General features: G+C 48.2%; 1 protein-coding gene across 2 annotated transcripts; it reads right to left on the bottom strand.

The window, feature by feature from the left end:
• Window positions 1-1,717: 1,717 nt before the first annotated feature.
• ttyh3b (tweety family member 3b) lies at window positions 1,718-21,672 on the bottom strand. Of its 2 annotated transcripts, XM_086118961.1 has the most exons (15): window positions 21,371-21,669; window positions 19,501-19,683; window positions 14,800-15,002; window positions 13,040-13,151; window positions 12,732-12,952; window positions 11,629-11,724; window positions 11,428-11,500; window positions 11,257-11,332; window positions 10,660-10,715; window positions 9,847-9,939; window positions 9,326-9,418; window positions 8,852-8,988; window positions 7,186-7,362; window positions 5,948-6,023; window positions 1,718-4,321 (listed from the first exon to the last, which is right to left on the bottom strand). In XM_086118961.1, exons 2-15 carry the CDS (start codon window positions 19,624-19,626, stop codon window positions 4,187-4,189), a joined length of 1,674 nt encoding a protein of 557 aa, XP_085975087.1. In that variant the 5' UTR covers window positions 19,627-19,683; window positions 21,371-21,669; the 3' UTR covers window positions 1,718-4,186. The 2 variants fall into 2 exon arrangements, with proteins under 2 accessions (XP_085975087.1, XP_085975088.1); XM_086118962.1 differs by lacking the exons at window positions 1,718-4,321; window positions 5,948-6,023; window positions 7,186-7,362 and adding an exon at window positions 7,393-7,644 and having other exon boundaries at window positions 21,371-21,672.
• Window positions 21,673-22,099: the final 427 nt, after the last annotated feature.

Raw genomic sequence — 22,099 nt, 5'->3', positions numbered from 1 at the left:
TAAGGAAAATAGGGTATATTTGACAAATAATATTTTTTGCTATTTTTACAAGAATTGGTTCAGAGTTTAAGCATAAAGCTAAATTCCTATCTTCAAATTGTTGCCGCATCAAACCAATCAGCCAAACTTTATGCAGTGACGATGTATTGTGACGATGCAAATTTGCTGGTTAATTCACGACGAAAGAAAACTTGGTTCTGGTGTGTCATATTTAAACTGAGATGACGTTAGAAGACACGCAGATGTTTTTAGGTGGATTTGGTTGTCTTGTTTTCATGGCTTTAGATTGAAGCTAAAACTAAGCTTAACGGCGACAACTGATGATCGCAGCAAAAGAAAAGAAACTCCCAAATGTCAAATATTAATTAACTTCATTTTACAAGACATACGGCGGATTTGGGGTGAATGTTTTACTGTTTAATTCGTGGCTGTGTTAAAGCTAAAGCTAATTAACTGGTTAGCTCACGGTCAAAGAAAGCTAATTTCACTCATGGCGCACACCTGTACGTCGCATTTTGTTCCGTTGACTTTTTTTCCTCTCTCCATGCTTTCGTGTCAATGATAAAATAAACTGCTTTAAACAACAAAGCGTATGAGTAATAGAAAAGTAGTTAGGACTGCACGACTGTACGTGTTTTATGTTGTGTTGTGTTCATTATTGTACTTTATGTTCGTGTTTTATGTTGTGTGTGGTTTATTATTTTACTTTGTTAGCTGTTTTGTATAGCGCTTTGTTACAGCTGCTGAAGAAAGTTAGCTTCATGTACAACAGCAAAGGTGTGTCGCAGTTTAAATCGAGATCACACAAGGAAAAACAAAACAAATGCAAGCTTTTGTCCTATTCTGAAGTGACATCCGTTTAAAAGACAAAGGGGCTTTAAGATGGATTCTGTTTGGGGTTTGTTTTTATGGCTCTGGGTATGTTAATCAGCAACTCCTGATGAATGCATCACACTTAAACACAAAACAATGCAGAGTTATAAATTCATCAAATGGTTCTGTTATTTGTGTCTTTTTAAAAAGCACGAATTCAAAACCATTCTTTGAAAGCAACCTTTTAGAGCTTCCTAATGACTCACGTTGGGTCGTCATGTATGAATACAAGTTTTTGTTCGATTGCACGCCTGTCATTTGAATGTATGTGATACCCTCTTAACTTTCACTCCAGCATCTGGACTGCAGAAGTCGATTTTATTAATGATGATGACAAAGATGAAATAAAACCTTTTGCTCAAATCTGTTTGGTTACACCTGGTGGCTAAATGCGGTACCGCAACAAATGCTCTTTTGCGTTTTCAATGGAAATGCAGTTTGTGGCCCATTTCGGAATGTATTGCATCAAGTTTATGTGATGTGTTGTGTTTATAATTTTACTTTATGTTAACTGTTTTGTTAAGCGCTTTGTTACAGCTGCTGCTGTTGTGAAAGCGCTACATAAATCAGGATGTCAAACATGTACCCGTGTCATTTCCAACATAAGGACATTCTGTTATAAGGAGACACCCTTCGGATGTTTGGGGTTTTAAGTTCGGCGATTAAAATACTACGTGTATTACAGTTAAAGACTTACCCGTTACACTCTTGGCAAAAGGAACGTGAGCTATTATTAGCCATCCAGGAAGGCATCGACAAGTCAGCCATTTTCATTCTGCCTAGGGTGACAACCTGAATTTAGCCACTAGGTAGCGACAGAAACAAAGTCAAACCGGAGATCAAATCCATGTTAAAGGTGTTTTAATGTCACTTCTTTTCGTTTTTCAACATTTATTTTCCAGCTCGAATTATATTGTTACCACAGCTTGGAGATGTACATCATGAATACTTTGTTTCTCTCTTAGTGGAATCACAGGTTAAAATAAAAACAGCCACATTGTAGAAAAACAACTACTATTTTTTTTGGTCTTAACTTTCATTACGTTACAAGACATGGAGATAATCTTTAAAAAATGATGATTAGGAGCATGGAAAGACGTTTTAAAAACATTATGAAAGGTATCGAACGCTCGTTGAACGTAGCATGATGCGGCTGAAGAGAATAGTTAGCCTAGAAATGTAAGATTGTCTCGCTAACACGAGAAATGGTGGTTAAACCCATGAATTCAAACGTGCTAATGCTGTACATGGTCAGAAATTAGGCGACCTTCAAAGTTGACTATGACACTCTCACAATGCTAATGCTAATGACCTATGCCGGATTGTTAAAAGCGATGCGGTTCTGGCCAGTTCATTGACTTGGGAGACAGCCTGCGGATTTCTTAAAGATGTTGCCATTCCTGTCCAAGCACAACAAATTGTTTACCTGTAAAAGTACAAGTGTAAGACGAAGCTAGTGTGTATATTAACATCCCTTCTCTGACAAGGTGTGCAACTCACGATGCACAAGTGCATAGATGGAGGACATTGAGACTTAAAACAACCTTTCGTTTAAACGGCAGCGGTCTAAGAATGCAAATATTAGCCCCCCAATAAAAGTAAACTAAGACAAAGCACGACCGTAGCATTTTTGCTAAGTCAACTTTTGCAATATGCGGAGCCTTTCTTCACACAAAAATGACATTGCCAACTTACTACGTTATCTTGTGTGTGAGATTGTTTACATGACAAAAAACGTTTCAACTGAATTGTTTGGGCGTTTTTGTTTGTTTGTTTTTTTGGGGGGGGGGGGGAGTGGAGGGCATTTGACACATGAAAAGAAACAAACGCCCTTAAAATTGTCCTTTCATTTAAACAGCAACAACGTAAAATGTAAATACACGGGGAAAAAGTGGAAGTTACTGCTCGGCTGCCATTGTGAAAATGTATGCCGAGCATGTGTGTGTGTGAGATCGCTCACGGCTAAATATTTGCAATTTTTTCAAATTATTTGTTTTTAGTCAACAGGCTAAAGGAAGAAAAAAAATGTAAAGTGGAAGGTACTGTAATATTTCCGAACAAGCAAAACAATAAAAACGACTGTCTAAGCATTGCCAACTACTTGTGAATGGGGATGGGTATGTGAATCAACCCGCCCAAAGAAAGTTTCCATTGCTTAAACATACGCCAAGTGTGTGTGTGTGTATAGCGTTGTTTATGGCTAAAAACGGTTTTATACAACCACATCTTAAATGCACACATTTTGGAAAAAGTGGACATTAACATTCCCCCCTAAATGCAAAATAAACAAAAGAACTATCCTAGTGTTTATCCTAACTGCGCTTTTTCGACAAGTCTACATATGATGCAAAAAGACACTGCCGCCTACTGGCACTTTTTTCTTTCTTTCCACATCTGTGTGACGATCGGTTAGCATTTCACGTTCAATTTACATATTGGTTAATGGATAAAAACGGCCTTCTGATCGGAACTATTTGAAAAAGTTGAAATTACTGTTACTGACTAAAGACGTTTGGCTCAAGCGTGTGAGTCCGTGCGTGCGGAGAGGCCGTATAGCTTCAATGTAAACACAGATGTCTCTCGCTCACACACACACACACACACTATAGTCTTCACATATTGTACAGTAGCAGGAGCAACATTGGCAGTGTCCCATTTAGCCTTCAAAAAGTCGCCTCGCAGAAAAAAAATTGTGCTTATGAGGACTCCAAAAAAAAAAAGTTCATCACAGTATCACTTGTGGTAAAATATTTGGGAAGAAAAAAAAAAAAGCACAAAAACTTTTTTTTCCCCTTGCCAGCTCATGGTATGTAGCACCAAGCAAACAATTTCCTGCTTTTCCCATAGTCCTCTCTCCTCCTCTTCTTCTTCCTATTGCTGCTTTGATCCTTATCAATTTTTTAAATACATATATACAGTATATACTGTATATATATACACACACACAGAAAGTAACCGTTTTCCTGGCAGAATTTTCAGGCACCCTCGTTTATTTTGGCACGTGGTCGGCCTCTCAGCTGAAATGCTCCCGAGTGCTTGAATTCCAGAAAAAAGGGGAGTTGTATGGTCCAGTCTTCGGTGATCTTATGATCCTGATGTTGGACTGCACAAGTTTGCGTGTGTGTATGTGCGCGTGTGTGTGTGTGCGAGTGTGTGTGTGTGTGAGTGAGAGACACAGCAATATAAGTGCACGGCACAGCACATCACCAGTTATTAACTCATGGTGGAGTTATAATTCATATTTACAGCTTCTGTACAGTGTGTGTGCGCGCATGCGTGCGTGTGCAAATTTAATGTGCATCATGATGGGTCACTAGTGGACCGAAGACTGCGGCCGGGCGGCGGCGTGGGGCCGGTTGGCTGGGTCCGGCTGGTCGTTGGGGACGGAGCGGCGGTTCTGGTCGGGGCGGTTGGTGGCCAAGTATTTGGCTCTCATACTGGAGGTGTACTGAGGACCGCCGGGAAGGAGGGGGTGGTCGATGTCAAAGGACAGAAAAGAAGAAGAAGACCAAAGATAGGTGTTTTACATGGAATGAATGCAGCCGAGTTGTGTTTGAATTGTGTGTGTGGGGGGGAGGGGGGGGGGGAGAAGGGTCGAAGTGGAATGATCGGCGGGTGGGTAGAGAGGTTGAGCGCACGGCTAAGTGGCTAGATAGGCAGGAAGGAAGATGGTAGGTAGGGACGCTGGTCAGTCGCTCGGTCATTCGAAAGGCTAAAAAGACGGACGAGTTGGTCAGTCGGTAGAGATGTGGAGCGTGTAGGTAAGTTGGTAGGTCAGTGGGACACATGGTTCAGTCGGTGAGCAGAAAAGTACACGAGCAGAAGAAGATTGGCTGGTCCACGCTTTGGTAGGTGGGTGGAACACCGAAGTAGGTGGGGAGGCCTGCAAGTCCGGTGCAACACATGGGTAAGGTAGGTAGCTCCAAAGGGAGCTAGGGAGGAAGCGAAGGAGATAGCAGTAGAGGACATCAGTCGGTCAGTCACTGGCCGGAACACGCTTAAGTCGGTAGGCAGGGAGAGAAGGACGGTCAAAGGCGATCGGCGGAACACTCGGGTCACTTGGTAGCTAGTTGGTTCACAGGTAGGCTGAGTTGGTAGAAAGGTAGGAGGCTCACTAAATAGGCCCGGTGGAGATCGCTCAATCAATCAATGTTTGCTCAGTTAGTCGGTAAGGTGAGTGGAAGACAGGGAGAAGTTGCCAGCTGGGGAGGGCGGTTGCTGGTTGGCTCATCCGGTGGGTCCGTCGGCAGGGCAGAACACAAGCGGGAGCCGCGCGAGTCGATAGGAAGGGAGAAAGAAGATCGTTTGACAGAGAAACGAACACTTCAGGAAAACGGCAAGTCGCTCGCTCATCTGGCGGAGTGCCGGCCGGGGTGGAACGCGTGGGGGACTTTGCAGGAGGAGTGGCCGCTAGGAAGGAGGTTTTTTCCATCGGCCGGTCGTTAAGCTGCCAGGGCGGGGGGAGGTCGCGCGGGTGCTCGGTGGGCCGTCAGGTCGGTCGGTGGAACACGGGGCCCGGTTAGTACGTAGATGGATGACGGCGACAGAAATATTTGGACCGGTCATTTGGACAGCCGGGGTTTGATCACAGACATTAATTGACAATCAATTAGGCGAAGATGAGGTTATTGTCATCGATTAAACGGTTAGTGCTCTAGTTCTGACGTTAGCCTGCTAACCAGTAAGCCGCAAATCATCGAGCGAGCATGTAGCATGTGCGCTCCGCAACAAGGACACACACACACCTCCACTCAAACGCACACGATGAAACAACGTGGAGGAGGGGGGGGGCGGGGGGGGGGTCAAGGCGTGGCTGGGATGGCGGGGGTGGGGTCGACTGAAAAACTGTCACATGGACTCCCCCTAGTCAACCTGCCGACATCAGAAGTAGAGGACTCGTCTATTGCCGTTTCCCCAGGCTGCCAAAATGACCCTGATCCAGACCGTGTGGGAGGGGGGGGGTTCCTTCCAATATCCACAGATGACAAACATCCAGTTGATGGCGTGGTTTATTGGAAGGCGGCATGCGTGCGAGGGTGGGGGGGGGGGGGTGTTCTAGAAAGTGTGCACTTACAGAGGGTGGAGGGGACTCCCTGCCAATCAAGGGGGTGTTCTCACACCGGGGGGTCTGAAAGTTTGCGTTCTGGTTCCTGCGTTGTAGAATCAGAGGTTACTGCGGGCAGACGGCTAGCGGCTTGGCTTACTCGACTGCAGCGTGTCAGCTTTGCCAAAAACAAATCTGGAATCTTTTAGCGCGATTGCCTTTCGGTTTCCGATTTGGCGGCGGCGCGAAGCGGGCGGCCCGCTAATTTGTCCCGAGGGAAACGCTAAGCCATCCGAGTCATCAAGGCACGTTTCCACCAAGCCGTAGAGATTTGGAAGGGCATCCGCGTGCGCAGACTAGTGGTGAAAGTTGCGTGACGTGACGTTACTTTGGCGCTGTGGCTCGCACTCCGACAAAGCTTCAAGCGATGGCTCAGCATCCTCCGTGGGAATGCCGCAACGCGCGCAACTCGGCGGATCATTGATTTCGCCGCCATTCGATCGATAACGGGGGACCCGAATATTGTGGCGCTGACGAAAAGTGGCACTCCACGACAGCGGCCGCTCACGAAGGATGTGGCCGTCCGTCATTTTGGTACTTGGCACCCCAATGAAGGTGGCCAAAAGTGCTTCGCTCCAGATTCGCCATTTTGCTCGACTACAATCGAGGGTGGAAAAAAGTGCCCGTGGACGCAGGGAGCCAAAAAGGGCTACGCTCACGCGTTTCCGGCGCCCTCCCGCCGAGAATGCAGGGTGCCAAAGAGTGGGACTGTGTCTCAGGACCGGGGATGGCATTGCCAAAAAGTGGGACTCGACGGATCAATTATTTTGGTGCCCTCGCGCTGCAAATTTAGAGCGGTCCCGTCAAATCCGACGGCAGCCGGCGGCTATTTTGGGATCCGATCTTTGCGGAGGGCAACCTGATCCCGGTTGCCAAAGATTTTCACTGACGACGGCACCCGCATGATGGCTGCACTAACACTGAAAGTGGCCCCGAAATAGAGGGTACCCAAAGATCAGTTTTTTAATGTCCTACCGCTGCAGATGGCACTTCAATGGTGGAAGCCAAAAAGTGGTGCTCAGCAGATCTGTATGTTTTGGGGACTGATGTTTGGCACCCTGACACTGAATATGGGGTTGAACTCCACAAATCAATTATTTTGGGTACCCTCCCACCGCAGTTGGGATTTTTATTCATTTCGGGATCCCGACCAGAGGGTAGTCAAACATTTTTGGGCTGCTGCTCGCTAGCGTGGTGCGCTAACTCACATGTACTCAGTGACGGGGGCATTGCTGACGGTGTGGGCGGTGGCGGGCAGGCTAGCTTCGCTACCGTAGCTGGAGCCGCAGCTGTAGAGACTGGGCATGTGAACGCGGTACAGGTTATCGTGAACACCGCCGCCCCGCGAGGCGCCCGACTCGTCCTCTCCGTCCTCCTCATCCGTCCTTTTGGGGGAGGGGGGGGGGGGGGGGTTGTTAGGGAGCGGCGGGTGGGGGCGGGGGGGTTGGTGGTGAGGGGTGGGGGAAGACAACAGATTGTAAACAAACAGCAGAAGAGGAGAGGGGCGAGGTCGACTTAGCTCGTCGCTAACATCCCCCGCCGAAGCGGCCCAGTGGCGCGACGCCAACGCTGACGCCGTCGCTCAGAAAACATGCAGCCGATGGGTGCGCATGCAGCCTTTTTGTCCCTCCCTCCCGTCTCGACAGGGCGCCCGCTGCTCCATGCAACTTAAAGCAAATATGATCATGATGATGATCATCGTACTACTAATAATAAGATGGACGAGTTGGGAGGTGGCAAACCAACCATTTCCAAACAAAACGGGTCAAAAAGAAGTAAATTATAAGGAAGTAAAAATAAAGTCAGGTCAGTGCTGATTTGGAAGGTGGATCTGAGATACTATATATATATATATATATATATATATAACATTTGGAGTGAGTTGATTTTGAAAATGAGCTCTTGCACAAAATGTTGGTTTGCCGTTACGCAGTTTTGTGCTGGCCTTGAATGGCAATTTTTTTACGAGAAAAACAAACAAAAAAACTTTGCAACGGATACTGACTAGTATCCAACTTTTGAAACACAGATGATAACCGTACCTCAGTCGTGGATAATTATTAAGAAGAAAAAAAGTAGCTGGCTCACTCCGTCGTCCGAGCGGCTCAATTAGCATTGCTGCTAACGACACGGAATCTAGCCCCCGGCCGCGTCATTCGCGTGACCGTGCGCCGATTAAAACGTCGTCGGTACGCAGCACGTCAAAGCCCCGACTTTTGTGGGGAAGGAGAGGAAGGAGGAGGAAAAGACGGAAAGAAGAAAGCGACAGGAGGAGGAGGAATTCGACACAATCCGGTGCAGAAAAGATCAAGGCTGAAGATGGAGGATGCGGGGAAACACGGCGCCCAAGGACAGCACGCAAAGACTCCAAACAGCCAGCCACCCCTTTGGCGCAGCAGGGCTTCCCAAACGCAACGGCTACCCACATTGATGGACATATATCCCGCGATCTATATTCATCCGAGCTGCTTCATTCATCGTGAATGAAAGAAGAATGGAAAAGAATCTTGCAAGAGTGGGATTGTATTTCCTTGAGAGGAACGTTGGAATCCTCTTCGGACAATTTTACGAGGGCGTTGCTGTCAATTTTTGAATACGAATAATGTTACGAAAAGTAGCAATCATCACTTTGCAAGAACCAAGTTGGATTTGTCGTGAGAGTAAATTCATACTAGAATAGAGAAGATAACTTTGGACAGAATCGCGTCATTTTAGGGGTCGGAAAATCCCGCACTATGTTGACGTCATTTTTCACACTCCTTCCCGGTATTTTATTCTAATTTGAGCCGAGAGAAGTTGAGGAAACCCCGCATTGCTCGTTAGTAGCACGTTAGCCGTTAGCGTAGGCATTCGTCGCAGCGGCGCGCGCATTACCTCTTGCCGGGCCAGGTGTGCGGCACGCTGCAGACGATGGAGGAGAACATGAGCGCCGTGACGAAGGAGAAGAGCACCAGATAGATGAGGCCCTCCACGCCGTCGTAGCACAAGCCCGTCAGAGCCTGCACGTAGTCCTGCGACGCGCAGGTAGGGGGCGCCCATGAGAAGAGCACGCCACCGCCGAGAGCGGGGCGCGCGAGTTGACAAACGGAAAGGACGCTAAAGTCAGCCCAGAAAGCAATTTGAGATTCTTCGTCGGCTTTCTGTTCAAGGCGTGAAGGCAAATCGTTGTGGGCGTGAGTCCATACTTGCACAATGCTATGTCGTTTTGGATGCTTTGTTTCACGTTACGACTGACAGGAATCGAAGTGATTAAAAAACAACAACAAAAAAAAGCCTGAACTGCTGAATTTCTCCTTTTACATGCGGGTGGGTCAGAGCCAAGCGGGAAGCGAGCCGGCGACCACTCACCATGTGCAGGCTGCGACAGTCCACCAGAGCCGTCAGCTGATGCAGGCCCACCTCCGTAGAGTTCAGCACCGACTGGATCTGATCCAGACTCGCCTGAACACCACACGCAGGTCAACAACAAGGCTTACAGGAGCGAGATGGGGGGAGAAGTCAGAATTTCACGGCGAGACGAATCGTATGAGAGAAAAAAAACGTCATATCTATTTTTTGAAAATAGTAGAACAAACAAGAGGAAAATATTTACGACACAAAAATCGGATGTTCATGCGGTAATGGGGAGTAAAGTATTTTCAAAGCAGAGTCTGAATTTCACGAAAGGTATCAACGTGACGACAACAAAAGAAAAATCTTCGCCACACACACACAAAAAGCATCTTTTCTTTGTTCTTTCTGAAAGCCGTTGCAATTGGATAAGAGGGAGGAAAGATGGGGAGCACGTCGTCGAAGTTTGCTAAGCACGCCCACATGCGTGCGTGCGTGCGAGGGAGACCCGCAGAGAGCGAACACGTGCACACGCGCACCTTCGTGTTGGCGTATTCCCGCGTGGCCGATCGCAAAAGCTCGGACACGTCGTCCTGCATCTCCACCAACGCCTTGTGGCTCCCCGACAGCCTCTGCACGCACACACACACACACACACACACACACGCAAACACACATTTCAGGCAACACGGCATATTTAAATCAGCCAAGAATTTAAATGTTTTGGTCTCAAAAATCCTCCATAAGTGAAGCCCCGCGAATAAGCATCCACATGCAGGGCTTCACTTTTTGCACAACAAACGAAGAAATCCCATTTGGCGTCATTGGAGCCGTGCGATCCGACAAGGTAGATCTCCAGATGAAGCGTACGTCCAAGATCACACGTGTATCGTACGATGGAATCCATCGGCGCGCTTTGCTGGTCAGACAAAGCGGTTCCTGCCGAGTCTTGTCTGTTGTTTTTGGAGCCCTCTTGTGGCCATTATGTGGTCAAATCCTTCAAACGTTGAGCGAGTGACGGCGCCATTTTCACTTTCTTCACCTTCAGCTTTGCTTTGCCGCCGCTACCGATTGGCCAACTTTATTCCGGGGGCCACAGTGACTTTCTGCACACGGGGGGGGGGGGGGGGGGGGGGGTAGTCATACAAAATTTATACTTGGGGGTTCTCAATATTTTTGGGCGTTTCCCCCCCCCCCCCCCCCCCAATTTCACTGGGCATCAACCATCATGGCTCTTTGCGGGTCCCCGTCGCCCGCCATCGGGGTATCGACACTTACTTTCAAAAACACTGTCGGCGTCGCACAGCTCCAAGTGTAATTACGTGAGGCAAATCATAGAAATGCGCGGCTACCTGCTGGAAGGGGTTGACTTGTCCCGGGCTGCACATCAGGTAATACTGCAGGATATCTAACAAACAGACACATACGTGAATCGCGTGGAACAATCGTTTCCCTCTTCGAAGCGTAAAATGACGACGACTGGGAGGTCGGTCGCTTCACTTGCTCCAAGGAGGAAATGTCATTTACACGCGATTTTTGCAAAACAACAGGCAGGCACCCGTGCGGCGCTTCGTGTGCGTGCGTGTGTGTCATTGCGGAGGAAACATCTGCACCGGGCATGGTCAGCCAGAGCGGAAACAAGCGAGAGACAACAGATCTCATTAAGACAAGAGGAGCCGAGAGGGAAACGAGGAAGCATGCTTAAAAAAAATTTTTTAAAAAGTGCACCGCAAACGGAAGCTCAATGGCATCAGCGATCGGGACGAAATGTCAGATGATGTCACTAAAGGAAATTTGTCCCACGCAGGCCGGCCAGGGGGCCGCAGGGTGCGCAACCCCAGCGGCAAACACACGTGGCCCGACACACACGCTCAATGTTTCCTCAAACAGTCGAAGGCGGGAGTGAGCCGCCGACCGGACGCTCGCGCGGCCCGACGGCTTGGCGCTACCTTGATTGATGACGGCGTTCTCCTTGGTGGCGCGGGCGACGTACGCGTCGGGGGAATCGCAGAAGTCGCTGGCCGACTGCGCGCACGCACACACACACACACAATAGAGATGATGTCAGCGCCGAGCCGGGCGGCGGCGGCTCTGCGACGTTGCCATGGCGACGGCCTTACCGCAGCGACGGCCAGTTCCAGGCCCAGAGACGCCCAGCTGACGACGAGCGTCAGCACGCCCAGCAGGCACACGCTGCCGACGGTCACAAACGGCAAAGTCGGTTACGGGACATCGCGCGCGCGATGACCGCGCCGGCGGGCGTCGCGCGTGTTGACGCGATTAAGTGTCCGTGGGTGGACTTTGACTGCGGCGTGACGTACCCGATGAGAGTTCCCCTGGAGTTGCGTATGAGTCCGAAGAGAACCAGGAGGCAAATGAGGACGTCAAACAGCAGCAGGCCGAGGTAGCCCAACCACCTGCGAGCACACGACGACAACGATCGCATCCTCCAAACTCTCATGCGCTACAATCGCGATTTCGACAAAAACAAACAATTTAAACGGAAATTTCAAATTACTTTGCCAATTTTGTCATGGAGAATGTGGACTACCGCACCCCCCAAAAAAAAAGAACTGAAAAAAGAGGAATGTCCTCTGAATGAACACCTGGAAGGCGGAATGCTTTGAATGTGTTGAGAAATGTGGAAGGACGACCGACTGCGAATGTTAAGCGAGGCTCCAGATTATTATTTATTTATTTTTTAAATAAATGGGCTGAAGTGAAAAGCAGAAGCTTGTCAGCAAAAAGAAAAAATAAAATAACGCAAAAACTTTTTGTGGCAAAATTGCACCATGATTATTTTTTAAAAATTAGAATCATTTGAGAAGCGCGGATGGAGACGTGAAATTTGTGACATCATTTTTATAGAAAATGATGTCGCAGATGAAAACGTATTTCACAAATTCAGGACGTCCAATTAGCAAAATGTTTGACGCTGGAATTGTTTGAATCGGTTGAGAACTTTAAGAGCAGAAAAGGCCGACGGTTGAGGAAACGGGGAAGAATTACCACATGGAGGGGCGGTTTTCAAGTTGAAGGTCTCAGAAAGAAAATGTGGATTCTTGGGGGGGGGGGGGGGGTCACAAGATGTCCCGATTTTTACAACTATCTTCAAAATGGAATGCTTCGGAATGGTGGAGAAATTAGTGAATTGTGTCAACTGTCTCATTCATTGAAATTTTATGAGGGGGTGGGGGTGGAAATTTGGAGAATGCAAAAAATATATATTAAAAAAAATTCCCGTTTATTGCGACGACTCGAAATTTTAAATGGTGGAACCGGCGTTGTGTGAAAAACAAAACAAAACAAAAAAAAGGAGCAGCCGCAAAGTGTGACATTTGGGAAAATGACTGGATCCATCCAAAGTTTAGCCGCACGTAAGTAAGAAGCCGAAGGAGCGGCGGCGGGGGGCGGCGGCGGCGACCTGTAGAAGTCGAAGGCCTCGGTCCGGCTGGCCAGCTCCTCCAGGGACACGGCCGTGTTGGACCAGAAGGGCACGTCCGCCAGGAGCTTGAGCAGCTCGTCCAGCTGTCCCTGCAGCTTCTGGACGATGGACACGTAGTCCGTCTGCTCCCGGTAGATCGTCTCCAGCTGGGCCAGGTTCTCCTCCACCGTCTGGTTCAGCGCCAAGGCGTTGTCCCACACCTGCGCCCGAGGCTCATTGTCGACGTGTGCTACGCGCCAAACGATCGCGCTCCGACGGCAGGTTTTGCTGCGTGTGCGCCGCCTCACCAGTTTCTCCACGCCCGACACGGTGCGGTTGGCATGGCGCAGGGAGTAGGCCAGGCGACTGGCGCCGTCGCTCGATTCGCCGTTCCCGTAGAAGCCCACGGCGATGCCGGCGCTGGAGGGACACAAACGGGCGGTGAGGAAGGCAAGCGGGATCGCACGGCCCACAGCTTTGGGAGCCAAACAATCCCAGCTGGCGTTTCAGCAAATCGCATTTTCCCAAAGTTGCTTCCTCACTTTTACACCCAAACCCAAAGACACAAACACAATATACAAAAAAAAGGGATCATTCGACGGACTGAAGTTTCCGTTGTCAACTCGGTGGCTCAACGCTGCGCTTTTTGACCTGCCAAAGCCCCGCCCCCAGCACAGGCAAGCCAAGCCTCCCGCCGTGCATTGGCACACGCGTACTCGGCTGCCGCCGCTGCTCGCGGAGGAACGTTTACGACTACCGTTGAGGGAAATTCATTGCGGGCCGTTCCATTCTTCACACCGGCGCGCACGCTAGATCGGCGTTTTTCAAACTTTTTTGAGCCAAGGCACACTTCTTTCGTTGGAAAGATCTCGCGGCACACCACTAGCTGAAAATGTGAAAAGAAAACGCTTATTTGAATAATTAATGTGTTATATTGTTACTATAACTGTTTTTAGCATTGAAGAATGACATAACAGCTTGAATTGTCAATCGTCACAAATTCGCTCGTCTCTCGTCTAAACATAAGGCAATTGGCTAGCCGTTGCTGCCCCCTAGCGGTATGGGAGGGTACTACACGATTACTTTCTGTGCGATAGACCACACAGGCATACAAATTGGATATTTTCCCGCGGCACACCTGACAATGTCTTGCGGCACAGGGGCTGAAAAGCACTGCGCTAGATGATCAACGCGCGGGTGCACGGCTACGATATAAATCCTCATCTGCCGACGGAAAAAAAGAAGGAAGCGGGTATGATCATCGATTGTAGTTGATGGGACAAAATTGTTTTTTGTTTTTTTTTATGATCTTCGTAATGCGGTCTCACACGCGCAGTTCATCACCTCGCCACAACTCGTCTCAACCCGCACAACATGCAGACGTCCACTTATGGTCTGGCAGGAAGTGACAAACATTTATATTCTCAGTGATCGATTGTTCCTCCTCCAGTGGCCTTATCCCCGAAATTAAAAAAACGCCGTGGCCCGAATGCACGTGATGGGGGGCAATAACAGGGGTTGGACACTAGGGGTCTCTAGCCCACTTTAACTGTAACATGATATCAGTCTTCAATATGTTATGGTAGTGCCCCCCTAATAAATGTCCCCCTGGCCCCAATAGATGCCTGGCACTCTGCAGGCGAGTGCAGTAAACAAATACCGCCAACCACGATGTGAGGAAACGCACACGCGCGCGCACACACACACACTTTAGCCGAGACTGAAATATAATTCTGCAAAGAAAAACAAGTCATCCTCAACGAGTCATGCCAACACACAGACACGTGACTGTCAAATTCACACGCGTTCTCGACAGCCAATCTGCTTGCGTCACCACGGCAACCGTCCGAGGCCGACTAGCGGCTGACGACGGAGAAAAAGGCAGCGGTGGAAGAGGAGGATGAAGTGGGAAGCCACAAAAAGAAGACGGGCTCAGTCAGCTGTCAATCAAATTTCATCAACAAGCAATCTGGTGTAGCCACACCAGCATTCGCACTTTCGAGTGACAATCCCCCCCCCCACCCCCCCTTTTGCTGTGCGACGAATGTGAATCAACGAAACGTCTCACCTGCACACCAGGGTGGCGATGATGACGCACCAGGCGGTGCAGCAGCAGTCGGCGCTGGGCTGCCGGGAGTGCGCGTGGTGCGCCGACGCCGACGACTCGTCGCTCTTGCGGCGGCGGCAGCAAAGCCAGAAGGAGTAAAAGAGGAGGAACAGGAGGTCCAGGCCCAAACACAAGAGAGCCACCGAGCCCAGCAGCAGCACCGACTGGGAAGACACAAGCAAGCAGGCATGCAAGGGGTCAGCGGGGGGGGGGGGGGGGGGGGGCAGCCAAAATGGAGGCCACGCATGTTAGCTGCCGGCGCTAGTTGCTGACTACGATTTAAATGTGTTGTAAACAGCCACAGATAATTGACCCTAAAATCTTTGTAATGGACCATAGATGCCACAAGATGGCGGACAAGCACATTTTCTTTGAGACTATGGCCTGATAATTTGAAGCTCCGCCCCACAGATCAAAGAGTGCTTAAAAACGACAGGAACCTTTACGATGCTTGGATGTGCGACCCCATCTTAAGAAAAAAAAAAAAAGATGGAACGGCATGGCGGTACTCCTAGGCTAACACAAAATGGGCAAAATGGTGAAAATCAAACAGTAAAAAATGATTTTCATTTAAAAAAAAGCTGCAAAAGCCAAAAAGCAAGATCATTATCTGCACAAAAACACCCAATATGTGATTTTATATGGGTTCCCTCCCCAAAATGATTTGGGAATGCCAAACCTCAAACATGTGCGGCTACTGGACAAACGACTCATGTTCGACAGTGTGCCCACTTCAAAACGTGGCCAACGAGACGGAAAGAGCCGACGCAAAAGCGGTCGAGGACGACACGTTTTGCCCGCGTCTCCGTGACGCTAGCATATTAGCATGTCATCAAAAACGCACGCCTCCATGCGGGGAGCCGAAACCACAATGACGGGATAGGACCAGACACGCGACGCCACCCGCTAAAAGCTTTCATGTTTAAACCAGCGAGCAGGTGGCGGGAGACCCCCCCAAAAAAAGACGTTGGGGTCTACTTGTTTTATAACCGTCACTATTCATTTACTGTACAGAAGAACTCATCAGTGCCGGTGAGACACTGTGCAAAAATGTTGGCCATTCCGTATCTGTCTCTCGACCCCCCCCCCCCCCATCTCGGGCTAATCTGCCATCTCTGCGCTTCACCCTCAGCTCCCCTGGGACGGTCTGGAAAAGTCATTGTGAGGCAGGACCGCGTGGAGAGCACGGCGCGCTTCCACAACGACAGACAAAAAGAGCCGGAATGTTCTCAGGACTCCATTTTGAACGGTGACCAAAACAGACTCCTCATGACCTCGTTTCTCCAGCCAGGAATTCACTCGGCTCAACGTATGCACACACGGCACGTGTTTGGTGTCGAATAGCATCAAAGGAAAAGAGCACAAAGCTTATTAAAGAGCATCACTTGTATTCTTTTTTTTTTCCCTAAGAAAAAAAAAGTGCACTTACACGATGACATGGAAAATTTACTCGCACCGTCTCAAATTTTAGTCGCGACCATTTGGGGAAAGTACACTGCCGTGAAATTGTCTTCACTGTATCGCGACAAAATTATTAGCGTGGGAATCGGGAAATGGCTCTAAAGGTATTGCGTAATCTGTATAATAATAATAATAATAATAGATTTTATTTATAAGCGCCTTTCAAGACACCCAAGGACACTTTACAATAACAAAAAACACAAAACAATACAGGTTGACCACTGGTGGGGAAGTTTCGAACCCTTCAGTTGTGTGACAGCTTTTGAGCAAGCCGGTGGGAATTTACTGGAGCAAAATACAAGACAACCAAGCTCGTTGACATATTTCACAAATGTTCTGATTACTTGCTGTTGCGACCTCAAACATTTATTTCATTTCAAAAAAAAAAAAAAAAGACTGGCACATCCAAATTGACAGCTGTGAGATTAAGCGTCACCGCAGATTAAGCGAGAACCAATTAGTTTGTAATTAGCACACTCGGTGAGCACGCGTGAATGCGAGTGCGCGCGTGTGGGTGTTTTACTCATCCGCTCGCAGAGTGGAGGAGGGGACTGAGCGAGCGGTCAGCCGCTGTACACTGATCTACTTTCAATCTGTGCTTTTTCCCGACGTGCGCGCGCGGCCGCGCTGACACGATCAATCGCTTCCGCTGCACTGACTCGTCCTTGCACCCCGCCGGCGTTACACAATGAGTTTGAGCCTGGCAAACAACCGCCGGTCTTTTCCCGAAGGCGTTCGCTGACCTCCTGTTCATCCGATTCGCATTTGCCTTTGACCCAGTCAACAAGACAGGCACCCGAACGCTCTCCGATCCCTCCGAAAACGGCAACGAATGACAATTAAAAGGCAAAGCCAACTGAGGTTGTGTGTAATTACGGCTCATGTGACTCCCGCGTAATGTTTTGCAGCTGGGTAACCGCAAAGCTGACTCTGCACTTCCATCGTTCTACACCGAACACACACACATACACACTGATTCTATTCTGAGGCCCTGACAGAACCTCTGGACTCAATCTCCACTTTCAGGAAGAAAAAAAGTCTCCAGAGCAAGCGAGAGAGAGCATTGCACATTTCGTGCATTTCTGCCACTCTTTGAGCCAAAATGGCTGCCACAAAGAGGACAGTTTGCCTTTTGGTCCCTTGTTGGTGTGTGAACATGCTAACATTTGAGACTCAACTGCGCTAGTGCGAGCGCTAACTAGGTCATTTACCCCCCACACCCACCCACCCTTTTTTGGGAATGAAAATGCAACCATTTACTTCTCAACTAAGCTTATTGACAAAGTCGGCTGCCATTTTGGCCCAAGAAGTTCCATTTGATATTTTTCAGGGACATATCCGTAGACGTGTACTTCGGTCAGTGCGCTACTTGCTAGGCATATAAAGTTCACCCAAAAATACAAGCATCCAACATTTCAATCCTTGCTTAGCAAGAAAATGCGACGGTTTGAGTGTCAACCAAACTGGTGGGCGCAATCCCACTGATGTTTTTTTTGACACAAAATGACAGTCAGAGAAGTCCATTTTTCCCCATAGTTGCTCAAAGACATTTTGGCAGATGTTGTTTGTGCGCTTGTTGTTGTGGTTATGCCAAAGTATCGGCATATTTTTTCTGCAACTGTGTGCGTGCGTGTTTTGTGTTTGCGTGCGCGTGTGGTGGACGCATAAAAGCCTCAGAGACACATCTAGCGGGTCAATCAAAAGAGGCCTCGCTGTGAAAAAAGCGGGAAAAAATGTGCTCTTTTCTTTTCACCCAGCAACCTATTCAACCTCCGATTCCTTCTTGTCATTCTCACCCACTCTCCCGGTCTAGCCGCAATTAACGACTGCACCCTGAATGGTAACCCCCCCCCCCACACACACACACACACACAAAGTAAGACACACATCTACAAAATGCCCTGAGGGAGGTTTGTGACCTCACCTCTTCAAACAAAAGCCAAGTGCTAAATATGCATTGACACAGAAAAGCCGCACACAACATGCGACCAACAACATATTAGAGGTTAAACTGGCTATGTCAAACGTATGGCGCGCAGGGCAGAATCGGACCCTCGGTGGGTCCAATCTGGCCCGTGGGCCTAGATAACATGAAAATAGCAATTTTCAATTCAAGTACCACTTCAGCGACATTGTGAAATGGGCCGTTCCTCAGGATTTGACGCCTGAGGTTAGCGTGTGTCCGTAGCAGGCTCAAAGACACAGACTTATTTCGGTATATATCTATATATATATATATACTGTATATATGTCGGCCTCCAGGTGAACGAAATGGAGAACCGTGTCGTCATAGTGACCAAATGCACGCAAGTATGTAGCGCCAGGGGGGCAAGCAAAAAAAAAAAATCCATACGCAACAAATATTCACTTCGGGCCCGCTTGAGGTCAATTTGGGGTGAATGTGGTCCCTAAACTGAATAGGACACCTCTAGTTTCAATGGGAGGGGGGCTACTTAAAATTCCACTGCTTACCCCCCCCCCCCACACACACACACAAAGAGCCTCAGTTAAGCAGTGAATGGCTCACAGGAAGTAGCCATTTAGAAGAAAAAGCGCCTCCCACGGCTCATCAAGCCGGCGCCTCTCGAGCCTTTTTATCCTCTTCATCTCCCACCACCATCATCATCGTCGTCGTCGTCGTCATGACCACCACCAGCCAGCGCCCCTCCCCCTTCCCCATTTTGTTTTGTTCACGACTGCGGTGGTGCGTCGCCTTCCCACGCTGTCAGCGCAAAAACGCTGCAAGTGCAAGTCACCTACAGACGTGCGTTTACTCAACTGCAGATAGGTCAGGCGTTTATGATGGTGGTGCTTTAGCAGTTAGAGCATTTGGGAAAAAAACAATAATGTCCACTACAGACTCCATCGGGATGACCTTTAATGAAGGCTGCAGCCTTTCCTCAAATTATTTCTTTCGCTCTTGAAAAGAAAATCAGATCAAGAATGTTTTCTAGGAGAGAAGAACCCTTCTTATTGTTTTCTTTCTCAAAAATAAAACAAATCACGTCTGCGTACCTTAAAAAAACAAAACAGATTCCGATTTGATTAAAAAAGAGAGAAAAAGAATCTTCAAATAATTCCAGAGACGCCGCTGGCTGCTCGACACTTTGCGACTTCCTTTTTCGGGCTTGCTCGTTTGAGCCAAGCCTTATTTGTGTCAACAACGCGGCGGCGATGAAGCGAGGCGCGGTGCGCAATTACCTTTTGATACTCGGGGTCTTCGGGCCGAAAGTCGCTGCTGACCAACTGGAAGTCCAAGTTGAAATGAGGCAAGCGGTGGAGCAGGTTCACCCACCATGGCGGCGAGTAGTTGACCACGGCCGCCATCTTCAAGACGGGATGGCTGGCGTCCCCCTCGCTAAAACACGATTACTTGCGCGGACACTGCAGGGGTGTGGGGGGGTGAAAAGATTTTGTTTCAAAAAATTTATATTAAAAATAAATCCCTCACACTTGATCAGGCACACTGTTATCCCTCTGATATGCATTTTTTTCACAATTAGACAAAAACAGTTTGGGTATGATTTATTTGGTTAACAAGAAAACAAAACATTGCTTTTGCTCTCCAAGAGAAGTCAAGTCAAAAGTTTTCTTGACAATAATGAGTTCGATGCGCCTCCACGAGTCTACACACAGCATTCTGATAAATATCGCGTTTGAGGAAAATTACTAAGGCAGTAAAATGCAACCGTGATCCATCTCAGGGGGCGGCCATTTTGCAAAGTGCTGTCGCCGGAAAATGACCTCACCGTTGGTCAGGTAATGACCAATCACAGCTCACCTGTTGTGTGGGCTTGAGTCGTGATTGGTCGTTACCTCAGGCTTTGGCACTGCCATGCCATTTTCAGTCGAAGGAGAAATAGTTACATTTTTTTCTTGAAAAGAAAAAAAAAACTTAAGGATGACAAAATGTGATTTTCTTGTTATTAAAACTAGTCTTTGTCAATGAGGAAAAAAAATTGTATCCTTTCTCAAAAACATTTCAATTTTCTTGAAAATCGCTTGTTTCTTAAAATTACAAAAAAGAACTTGCTTCAAAAGAAAAAAAATTGTGGCTCTCATAAATGTTAGTTCATTTTCTCTTTTGAACAAAATACTTTTGCATGTTTCTTAAAAAGAAAATGCATCTTGCAGTTCCTTGAAATATGAAATGAAAATAAGTGTGCTCAAGATCAATTATTAAATTGTCTGTTAAAAAGCAAACATTCAATGTTGTTGTTTTTTTTAATAATTAGTTTAGGAACAAATCACAAAGGGAAGACACTCTTTTGAAAGATGAATTCAAAAGAAAACATCACATTTTCATTTTGTGAAATGTCTTCCATGTGAGGAACTAATACGCTGGTACTCATTTATCTATCAAAATCTTGCTGTTTCTTCAAAGAAAAGGGAAAACACACGTTTCCATTTTCTCCCAAAACAAACAAACAAGCACACACACACACACACACACACTAAAAAAATCATTTTTGCCCACAAGCTTTCTGCTTGCTTCGCCAGGTGAGCGTCCCTGCAATTGAATGCACGTGGATGAGTCACCTCCGTGTGCTCTTTTCGCGTTCATTATTTCCACAGACTGACACCACTTGACTTTCCCATCAATTCCCTTCCAAGTAAACAGCTCTTTTGGGGGGTGGGGGGTATTCGCAGGCGACGGGGGGGGGGGGGGGGTGGCACTTCAACAAAAGGGCTAATTGTGTATGCACGCAGACACATTGTTTAGACTCGAACGGTGACAATGGAAGACTAAAACGAAGCGTTCCCCAACGCCTGTGGCCAACTCGACGCCATAACGGACAAGGACCACGAATATGTCAGTTGAACCACACAGACGTTCCACATCCATCCATCCATCATCCATCCATCCATCCATCCACACACACACAAGTAGGTCAAGCACGGCGCTCGACGCCGGCCGGGCTCCCGTAGTCGAGGCGCCGCCGTTTTGAAATGGTCGCGGATTAGCTCGCTGGCGTCAGCCCCCGGCTTTGTCCTCACCGAGTGCCGCAGTGTCGGCCGAGTCGCCACGGCAACACAACCGCACCGCCTCCGAACATCCCGTCCCGCTCACCTCTGCTCGCTCGGCGTGTCGCCTTCTCCGTGCCGCATCAACGCGACGGCGGCGAGCGTTCACCGGCGGTGCCCGGCGACCATTTCCAGCCTCCTGCGGGTCGGTCGGTCGCTCCAACCGCTTTGTTTTGTTCACCTGGTAGCGATGGCGCCCACCGGACCGCCGCCACTCATATTAACCGCGGACGGTGCTCGACTCAACGCGCACACGCACGGAATGTGTTTGAAAGAGCAAAGAAGATTGCGGGGAGGCTTTGCGGTAGCACACGGATCGCGCGTGCGCGTGCGTGACGGAGATCGAAAGAAAGAAAAAAAGAGCGCAAGGGCGAACCCTAGCGGACAGTAAATGACTGAGTTCCCAAAATGAAATGACGTCATCGATTGTACGAGGAAAAAATAAACATACGGAAGCGTACTATTGCCAGGTCAGAAAAAAACCTTCAATACTTTAAAACCTGCTAAACGTCACCTCGGGGAGGGGTAGCCATCGGTAATTTCGGGAAAATGTGTTAGTTTTTTCAAAGGTCCGGTGTAAACTTGATGTTCTTGTTTTGACGCAAAGACTTCGACGTCATAACTTGAGCGGTTTCACGTTATCACGCCATAATTTTTCCCTGTTAAATTTCACGTTTTAGCACAAAGCGATCCATTTATAACCTGATAAATCTGTGCCCCTAAGGTTGGCAAAACAAGAGCAATTTCTACTTTTTCTGTCTCCCAAAAAAATGAA

The sequence above is a fragment of the Hippocampus guttulatus genome, chromosome 9, assembly GCF_054856545.1.
Source record: "Hippocampus guttulatus isolate MCC_2025c chromosome 9, RoL_Hgut_1.0, whole genome shotgun sequence".
NCBI lineage: Eukaryota > Metazoa > Chordata > Actinopteri > Syngnathiformes > Syngnathidae > Hippocampus > Hippocampus guttulatus.
This window is presented reverse-complemented; position numbering and strand designations above follow the sequence as displayed.

Coding starts and splice junctions, on each gene's coding strand:
- ttyh3b (XM_086118961.1), bottom strand. CDS start 19,626: ATGGCGGCCGTGGTCAACTACTCGCCGCCATGGTGGGTGAACCTGCTC. Junction 12,953..13,039: donor TGTCGGGCGTGGAGAAACTG/GTGAGGCGGCGC, acceptor CCTCGGGCGCAG/GTGTGGGACAACGCCTTGGC. Junction 11,725..12,731: donor GAGGCCTTCGACTTCTACAG/GTCGCCGCCGCC, acceptor GTGTGCTCGCAG/GTGGTTGGGCTACCTCGGCC.